The 10342-nt window shown below is 31.6% G+C and overlaps 1 protein-coding gene and 2 pseudogenes across 1 annotated transcript; all 3 read right to left on the bottom strand.

Annotated features, from left to right (window-relative positions):
• Positions 1-3739: 3739 nt before the first annotated feature.
• Positions 3740-5149, bottom strand: LOC114183842 (uncharacterized). The gene is made up of 6 exons (XM_085669966.1): positions 5063-5149; positions 4894-4986; positions 4726-4827; positions 4430-4645; positions 4042-4185; positions 3740-3964 (listed from the first exon to the last, which is right to left on the bottom strand). The coding sequence occupies exons 1-6, from the start codon at positions 5132-5134 to the stop codon at positions 3899-3901; spliced, it is 693 nt and encodes a 230-aa protein (XP_085526092.1). The 5' UTR covers positions 5135-5149; the 3' UTR covers positions 3740-3898.
• A 1263-nt stretch (positions 5150-6412) lies between these two features.
• LOC146888585 (uncharacterized) lies at positions 6413-7149 on the bottom strand (annotated as a pseudogene).
• An 11-nt stretch (positions 7150-7160) lies between these two features.
• On the bottom strand, positions 7161-10039 carry LOC146888584 (uncharacterized; annotated as a pseudogene).
• Positions 10040-10342: the final 303 nt, after the last annotated feature.

Raw genomic sequence — 10342 nt, 5'->3', positions numbered from 1 at the left:
CACCTTGGTCTTTGTATCCAAATCAATACTCATGAAGTTTATGCAAGAAAAATGAGCAACAATTTTATATTTTTTAAGATTTAAATCTATTTTGATGAAATTTTAAATTTAAAAATATTTGTATACTAGAAGCTACATAATTCTCACTAGATTTAATTGTTTTTTTTTAAATCAAACATTTTAACTCCACATAGGTAATATCTAGCCTTAAACATAAATATATATTTATCATAAATCTCAACAATCAAGAATCGTAAATTGACATAGTAAGGAATTATAGAATGCCTTATACCAAAATTTACTATTCTTCTCAAAATTACAAATCAAATAAGTCCTATTTTACTAAGACCAATAAATAGAGATGAAGTTATAATTAAAACCGATAGTAAAAAACCGAAATAACTAGTGATAGTGGACATATAGAAACTAAACGAAATATGTTCTATCTTTTGATACATATGTTTATAAGCACTTCCCTAAATTTCCATTTTTAAGAGAAAAAAGAAGATAAAAAATCCTACTTGAAAGATACAATTCAAAATTGGTGATTCCTCAATAAATTATTAGAGACGAATAAAAAGAAATAGAGTAACATAATTCTTATGTCAAAGAAATGAAATAAAAGATAGGGTATACATATGATAGTTATTGTAAATGCGCACAATAGATAGATATGGACATTATGAGTTATCCCGTAATAAACCCAATTGTTGCCGCTATTATCTTCTCGATTCCTTCTTCCATAAGTCTAGCTCGAAGAAGGAAGAGATAAGAGAGCCCTATGGAAAATGTGGTCATAAATCCATAATAGAGTCTGACCATAACTACCGAATTATATAAGTATGGTAGAGTTTGCTTAAATCATATAGTAGAAAATTATATCAATCCAAATGTTCACTAGTGCAGTTTTGGCTTTTTAAATTATGTGATATTCTTCAATTTTAAAGAAATGAAGCATATAAAATTGTGGTGGCAATTTTGAATTTTTTTGCGAACTTATAAGTCTCGGTTGTTGGCATAATTGAAGCCTATTTGACCATATGCTTCGATTCCAAAGTCATTGAAGCCTATAATTCGTGAATACTTCAAAACTGACGTCCTTTTTTCAATTATTTTATTTTAGCGCATAGAAATAAGCCTTGGTTGCTCCAAAATCGAGGTTTAGTTGTTTTAGAACCGATGTCTATGAGTTTGTTAAAATTTCAAAATCGTCACTCTTTTTTGCATTCATGTTATTTTACGCAGAGATTTAGGCCTCGATTATTAGTAAAATCGCAGCCTATTGCCTTTTATGCTTCAATATTTTTAATAATTGAGACCTAAAACTCTGCCTAGTATTAAATTTCGTAGAAATTGTAGAAGGCTTCACTTTTTCTTTTTTGTCTTCGTTGCTTCTTCTTCTCTTAACCACTTTGTGATTTCTTCTTATTCTTCTTTATTTCTTCTTATTTTTTGTGTCATTCTCCATTGTTTATCTCAACCTCCATTATGTGTCACGTAAATGAAGAACTTTTTCACGCCATCACTCAACGTCTAACTATGGTCAGTGTTTGTTTTGAATTTTCTTGCGTTTTTGGTGGAGTTCATGTTCATCTTGGGTTCTTTTTTTTTAAGTTAGTGTTTTTTTGCTACCATTAGTTTCCAAGTACCGTTGCATTTTGGTGGGATTGATTAGCTCTCCAAAACGCATCCAACATTACATCGTCCTCCATCTCCATTGTTACTCAACTTTCACACTTTGATGTTCATATCATTCGTTTTTATTTATTTATTAATGGTTTTATGCTTCGGTTCTTTAGAACTTAGGCCTAAGACTAAATTTTATGCCTCGATTGATAACCGAGGCAAAAAATCTACCCCTTTTTATCTCATCTAGATATGCTTCAGTGGTTGAACCAAGGTATAATAGCCAAAACAATCAATGTCAAAACCCTTTCCTGCACTAGTGGTTAAAAATAATGAGATTCATTAACAACAACATTGTTACAATAGAAGGAAATATGTCACTCACAATGATGAGAAAAGAACAATCATGAATGATGTATAATATGTTCTAAGAACAATTTATTTGTTTAAGCAATTGACAGTTACTTATATATGTGAGATAATATAATATATTTACATTGAATCAATTATTCTCAAAAATATAATATATTTCTTCAATCAATTTTCAGAGTCATTGCATGGTTTAGTACTATTATCACATAAATTGTGCAACAACTTATTAGAGCAATTACTTTGTGATGACAAAGCTTTACATAAATTCCATGGATACATTGTCCTTGGCTCACAAAACATGTTCTTTTTTATAGTACATTACACTTTTAAGACAATAAAGGTTTGAAAAAGCACATCAAAGTATTGTTTTTCAATTTCCGCTTTCCATTTATATGAGGTAGGTGCTGGAAAAAGTCTTCATCATAGTTAGGATGGTAAATAAACTTGTCCCCGTGGGTATTGCCCGAACCCGCTCCCATTTTGACTGAAAATCCTCGCATTAACTGGGTATGGGTATGGGTTTAGGAAATTCCCGACTTTTCAATTGGGTATGGGTATGGAAATGTACATATTTGCCTTGTCCCCGTCCTCATACCCGCCATAATACTCGTCCCCGCCATTTCCCTTCCCGTTTAAATTATTAAAATATTCATAGTCAATTAAGTGAACTTATATATATATATATATATATATATATATATATATATATATATATATATATATATATTAATACACACACATATATTATTACACACTCACTATTTTTTATTTCTTCTAATTTTTTGGTTTGTCATAAAATTCATTAACATTTCCAATATATTTTTCATCATATCGTAACCTTTATGTGATTATGTTTGAATGATGTATGTCAATTATATTTTTTTGTCTCACATTTGAATATTTCTATTCTCTTTTAATATTTTTATTTATTGTATATTTTCCTTTCACATGAGAATGTATAACACTCTCAATTTAAGTGTTCAATGATATAAACATTTCATTTACTAGGTAATCTAAAAAAATTATCTTCTTTACTTTACTATTTTTAATTTTTGTTTCATTTGAAAAACTATTTTATTTCGCTAAAACAATTTTTGTTATTTTTCAATCATTGACTATGTTGATATTTGACACTACAAGAAAAAATATTTTTAACGGAGGTTTATTTTTACATTACTTAGGGTTAAAACCTCTACTAAGTTCTTTACCCGGGGTTTCAATTTCCCCCGCTAAACCATTCCTGGAGAATGTGTTAGTCGGGGTTTTTACGAACCCCAGGAAGCACTAATCAATAACGGAGGTTTTTTATCCTCTTGTATTTAACATAGGTTTTAAAACCTCAGTTAAGTTTTGTGGGTTTAAAATCCTGGTTAATTACCATGAATTTTGAAACCTCCGTAAAATATCGTGGATTTTGAAACCTCCATAAAATACTATGGGTTTTAGAACCTCCATAAAATAACATAGGTTTCAGAACCCCCATAAAATACCATGGGTTTCAAAGCCCCCTAAAATACCCTGGGCTTTAAAACCTCCGTGAAATACTATAGGTTTCAAAACCTCCGTAAAGTACCATAGATTTTTAAATTATTATTATTATATTTTTTTACTCATTTATCATTTATGGATTCATATATTATTTTTCAATCACAATTATTTATATTTATTCTATTTTTTTAATCTATATTTAATGAAATTATACATAAATAGATATAAACTCATCAAATTGACAAATTATTTATAGATGACTAAATGTATATCAAAGTATAACAAATATACGAATTCAAATTCAAATTCAAGTACAATATTAGTCAGCAAAAACTATCATGAAGTACTACAATAGTTCTCAAAACATAAAATGATTCAATTAACTTCCACATTATATTATATTCTTCAACTATCACATATGATTTTCCTCATGTCCAGAACTTGTTGTATTAGTTGGCACACTTCCTTGATCAGAAACCTATAATATAAATGTGAATCATAATTACAAATGTAAACTTTGAAAAATAAAAGAAGTTATGCAATCTTAAACATTACCGGTGCAGGATTGAACATAGTCAACTCAGGAGATAATTGACCTTGATAATTTTGAGAAAAGAAGTTCATGATTGCATCAAGTCTTTTGTCACGTTCTTCATTTCGTTTATTTTGTTCATCCAATTGTGACTTTAATGCAGTGACCTATATTAGAACACAATCTATTATTAAAATCGTAAAAAACACATAAACATTATAAAACACTCAATCTATCAACAAAAAATATACTACATTTCTTACTCCTACTTATATAAAACAATCCAAAGCAACACAACAACAACATTAATAGTGTCCAATAATATTCAACACAACAACATTTACAACCTTGGCATGACAATCCAAAGAGAACAACATCATATTGCTACACATGACAATCCAAATCAATAACCTGATTTTGCAATTCTGAATAAGAAGGACCAGATGAGGATGTCCCAAAATGAAAATTCCTAGTATATCCAAACACACGAGAAGGGCAAGGTCCCAATCCCATTCCTCGAACACGACCACAATGTTCTTTACTTCCTAGAACATGAGCTAGTGAATCTTCAATTGATATATCTTGTGAAAGGGAAGATGTATTTGTCTCATATGCTTTAATTTTTTCCTACAAATAATACAAAATGTTATCAATGAAGGTAACATTCAATTTGATTCAGTATTTTTCTTTAGAAAACTTATACTTACTCCAATCTCTCTTGCTCCATCATTCACAAATTCCCCATTAGCATGTTTATGTGTTGCTATCCAAACTTCTCCCCTACTAACTTTGCGACCAAGCTCTTGCTCCTATAAAACTTAAGAAAATCATGAATCATATATGATATAACAAAAATGATTGATGAATAAAGTTACCATCTCATTCTTCTTCCGTGCAATGCTCTTCGATCCACCTGTGTGAGGAACTGTTTGCTTCTTTCTATTATCCTTATTTTTTTGGGCAATTTCCTAAGCATATATGTAGAAAATTACTAAAAATAAGTAAAGTAACACTTAAAAGAATAGAAAAGATAGTTTTTATTACCTTAGTCCTTGAATTTAAACGGTAGTCAACAAAAGAAGCCCATTGGTCTCTATTCATTCCTTCTGGACACATTGTAATAATTTCATCTCTATTATGTGTTCCATCATCTCTTTGTTGCCATAGTTGTTGTCTATACTCACTCCATTTGATGTTAAGTGATTTGAATATATATGTGACATGAGCATCAGATTCCACTAGAAACTTAGCCTTCAAAATTATTACACAACTAGTTTAACAACAATTGACATATAACAAGAATCAAAACATATAAAAGAAATTATAGGTCAATTACTTGAATGGTTTTCTTAAGTATATCTTCTTTGTAATCATTAGGAATCTTTCTCCAACTTTGATAGTTGATTGGAAAGGCATTAACATTTCTTGCAACACGACCTAAAAACCTATTCAACAATGCTCCGCTATCATCAATTGGTTGGTTGTCACTATTCCATTTCACAAGAATCCTTTCATTGGAAGATAAAAACCAAACATCATTCAATGTTAATTGTTTTCTAACTTGTGTGCCTTCATCATCTGTCAAAATACATATGAAATATATTGTTGGTTTAAGATAAACATAAAACACAAATACTATATGGCTTGGACAATTACACATAAAAATCAATAAATTAACAATCTTACCAATGACATCAACAAGTCATGACCTTTTACGTGATACATGCTTTGATTGATTACTTTACATCTCAATATCCACATTTTCTTCCCCTTCACTATCAGATTGTAACCTTGGTGTTGATTCAGATGTAGAATCATGCACAAACTCATTTCTGAGTTGATTATTAAATTCAAATTCAAATTCATGTGCAGAATTGGTCTTGCTAGTGGAGAACAACCTCTTCTTCAAACATTCTACAAATTAACTCAAGTCACTAAATAAATAGATAATACATGAAATTTGAAAGTACCAAAATGATATGCAAATGAGACATCTTACTAGATTTAGATGTTGAAAGCATTGAATTCATGTGAGGTGGGGGAGGAGGTTGCTCATTATTATTCTCTATAGGATGAGAATTCATGTGACCTGCTGCATAATAATTAGATTAATACACAAGAAAAAGCAAGATACTTTTTAACATGGAAATATAATCATCATACAAAATTGAGATGCAAATTGAGGTGTTATGATGGACTGTGGCGGAAACGAAAGTTGAGGTGGATTACTAGGCCCTGGAGTATGAGTAGGTGAAACTTTTCAAATCTTACTGTAGGTGAAACCCGTGGTGAAACTTAGTCAACTTACTTGGGCAAGATGGATGAGGCACAGGTGGACACATTGTAGATGATGGTTGGCCACTTCTATTTTGGGTAGGGATTGAAACTTGGTCATTAGTCTTCTTCATGCATATTTTCTTCATCATCAAGAATTCTATAAACAATAACATTAATACAAGTCAATTCACATTCATTAAATTATGATTATCTAATATAATGCATGTATAAGTAATATGGATGATAATTTAAACAAAAACTAATATAGAATTGTTCAATTTCTCTATGACCTTGTTAATGGTATATTCCCTTCTCCATCTGGAAATAAAGTTTCCAAATTTTGTTGTTCAAATGGTTCACATTCATGGAAAGTGACATCATTATCTCCACCAATGTCATAAGTCTCGTGGCTTTAAATGCACAGGAATGCTCCAATTTTTATCTAATTCATCCACTACATAATAAATCATTTGAGCTTCTGCAGCCTGAATGTATGGTTCGTCATCATCATTATCACCAATGTGTATTAAACGTGTAAAGTTTACTAATCTAAATCCCAAGTCATCTGTTATAATCCCTCTAGAAGTAGTTGTATCAGCCCACATACATTTGAACAAAGTAATAGAGAATCGACCATTATAGTTGATCTCAATTATGTCTACCAATTTTCCATAATAAGGCACACCCCCAAATTGCATTTGATTGTCAATGCTACTTGCATAGCTCCTTGTCCCAAAAGTACCAAATATTCCACTATTTTGTGTTTTAAGTCCATGATCTCTCTCTAACGTACGAAACTTGAAGCCATTAACATTGTAAGCATTGTAGCGTTTTGCACAATCAATTGGGCCCATAGCTAAGAACTTCAAATCATCTGAGTAAGGTCCATTTAAGTCATTCTTTATCTATAAAAAAAAGAAAAATATGATCAACATAATTGGATATCTTTAATATTATCAAATTTAAGAATGTAAATTAGACATACCCGACAAGAAAACCATTCCACAAATTCTCTATGAACCCTCTTATCTATCATAGAGGATGATCGTGTATGACTTCTTAATTGTCTTCGTACAATTTCTCTAAATTCTCTAATTTAAATAAATGAAATAATTACATGGTTAGTCCTCAATGTAGATGAATTATAAAAGTTGTAAAGATAAAGTACTTACTGAAGAAAAGGGTTAACTTGGGCACAATTAGTCTATACATGACGATGTGCTTGTAACTTTTCCTTTGTTGATAAAGAGAAGTAAGTAAAACCCCCAACTGGTTTTCCAACTGGTGGAAACAAACCACTTACACTAGATGCCATGGTGTCAGGTTCGTCATCAACACGCCTTATTCGATTAAATATAGTCTCAATTCCATCTAAATATCTAGAACAAAAGGTTAAGGACTCTTCAGCTAGGTAGCCTTCAGCTATTGAGCCTTCTGGTTGAGCCTTGTTACGCACATAAGACTTCAATTTTCCCAAATATCTCTCAATGGGATACATCCACCTATATTGGACAGGTCCTCCAATCTTGGCATCTTCCACCAAATGCACAATCAAATGAACCATGACTGTAAAAAATGCAGGAGGAAATAACATCTCCATGTGACATAATGTAAGAACAACTCTATTTTGCAATTGGTTAAGTTCATCCACTTTTAAAACTTTATTGCACAAGTGCTTAAAAAAGGAACACAGATCAATCAAAACAGAGCACACTTCTTTAGGGAGCGTCTTCCTCATTGCCAAAGGTAAAAGTTGCTCCATCAAAACATGAGAATCATGACTTTTCAATCCTCCAAGCTTAGATTGTTTGACATCAACACATCTACTGATGTTACTTGAGTAGCCATCTGGAACAGTGATGTTCTTCAATGTTTTCAGAAATATATGTTTATTTTCTTTTGTCAATGTATATATAGCCGGAAGATATTTGTTATTTGCATCAGGCCAAAGATCAGGTCTAACACCCCAATCTTTTAAGTCATTTCGTGCCTTTAGGTTGTCCTTTGACTTTTTACCTTGGTTCAATAATGTATAAACCACATTATCACATACATTTTTTCAATGTGCATAACATCTAGATTGTGGTGCAATAAATTGTTCACCCAATAAGGAAGTTCAAAAAATATACTCTTTTTTCTCCATTGTAGAGGGCCATCAATAGGGTGGTGACCTTTCCGTTGTCTTTTCCCCCATTCCTCAACTTCTGGTTCTTTCCCAAATACAATATTAAAATTCTGAACTTGTTGTAAGACATTTGTTCCTGATATTCTCAAAGGAGGATTTCTAGTTTCCACACTTCCATCAAAACGATTGCGGCATAATCTAAATTTGTGCCCTGCATTTAACCAACATCGATGATTCATGAAACAAAATTTACCCTGAATCTTCTTAGGAGTTGTGTCAAAATTACACCTAGGGCAAGCCAACCCAGTATGTGTGTTCCACCCAGATAAGGTTCCAAGACCAGGAAAATCACTAATAGTCCATAATATAGCTGCATGCATATGAAACACTTCTTTCTTATCTGAATCAAAAGTTTCAACCCCAGTGTTCCATAGCTCTTTTAATTCTTCTATTAATGGCCTTAAATATACATCAATATCATTTCCTGGTGCTCTTTTACCAGGAATGATCATGGAAAGAATGAATGAACTTTGCTTCATACACATCCAAGGAGGAAGATTGTAAGGTATAAGTACAATAGGCCAAGTACTATGACATGTACTCAAATCACCAAATGGATTGAACCCATCAGTAGCCAAACCAAGTCTGACATTTCGAGGGTCTGAAGCAAATTGAGGATTCATTAGATCAAAGTTCTTCCATGCTTCAGAATCACTTGGATGCCTTAATATGCCTTCATGTGTACTTCTTAATGCATGCCATTGCATATGCTCAGCTATTTTAGAAGACATAAACATTCGTTGTAAGTGCGGCTTCAATGGAAAATACCTTAAAACTTTAGCTGGAACTTTCTTTTGTCTTTTAGTAACACCAACAATACTATTGCTCTTCTTTGTTTTCTTCCATCTAGATTCATTGCATTTCATACAAAATTCCCTATCTTTATCTTCTCCATAGTATAACATGCAATCATTTGGGCAAGCATCAATTTTGGTGTAATGAAGGCCAAGCTTATTAATGATTTTCTTAGCTTCATAGAATGAAGATGGGATTTTAGCATAATCAAAAGCATCTGCTAACAACTCCAGTATCATTGACATTGCTTTGTCAGTCATTCTGCATAGACATTTGATATGGTACAATTTGAGCAAGAAAGAAAGTTTAGAATATTTGTCACATCCTTCATACAAACTTTGTTGTCCCTCATGCATAAACTTCATATACTGAGCAATTTCATCAGGCATCATGTGGCTTGATTCAGGTCGCATATTCTCATCATTGTTTACAAAATTCCCGAATGCATCATCAACCATGCCACATATGGGATCATTAGCAAAACCTGTATCCTCACTCGATTGGAAAATTGGAGGTGTTGAAATCGTATGTTGTACATAATTTGTCTCACCATGTAGAAGCCAAAATGTATACCCTTTTGGAAGAGGATGAAGAATTAAGTGTTCATATGTTGCTCCTCGAGTTTGCCATTTGTTAAGATTGCATTTCGGACATGGACAAATTATCTTACCCTCAACGCTCTTATTAGCAAATGCAAAGTCCAAAAATTTATTCAATCCATCCATGTATTGTTGTGTATTTCGAGGCAAATCAATCCAAGACTTATCCAAATCCATTAAAAATAGTCTGTTAATGAGAACAAAAATAAATTTAATAAAGAAAAAATGTAACTAATGATATAAGAATAGAAAAATGTAATGGAGGAAGAGCCTTAACACAATATTACTAGGTTTTATTAAATGTAAATATGAACATCACCAAACATGGTCATGGATGTTGGAGCTCAGTCCCCAAACTTGTTAGTATATCTATATCTATTATCTATCTATATATATATATATATATATATATATATATATATATATATATATATATATACACATACACATACTATATTGTTTCATTGA

This window comes from Vigna unguiculata, chromosome 1 (genome assembly GCF_037176805.1).
Source record: "Vigna unguiculata cultivar grain cowpea cultivar isolate G323 ecotype 2 chromosome 1, ASM3717680v1, whole genome shotgun sequence".
Taxonomy (NCBI): Eukaryota; Viridiplantae; Streptophyta; class Magnoliopsida; order Fabales; family Fabaceae; genus Vigna; species Vigna unguiculata.
Note: the sequence above shows the minus strand (reverse complement) of the source record. Positions and strands in the feature narration are given on the sequence as shown.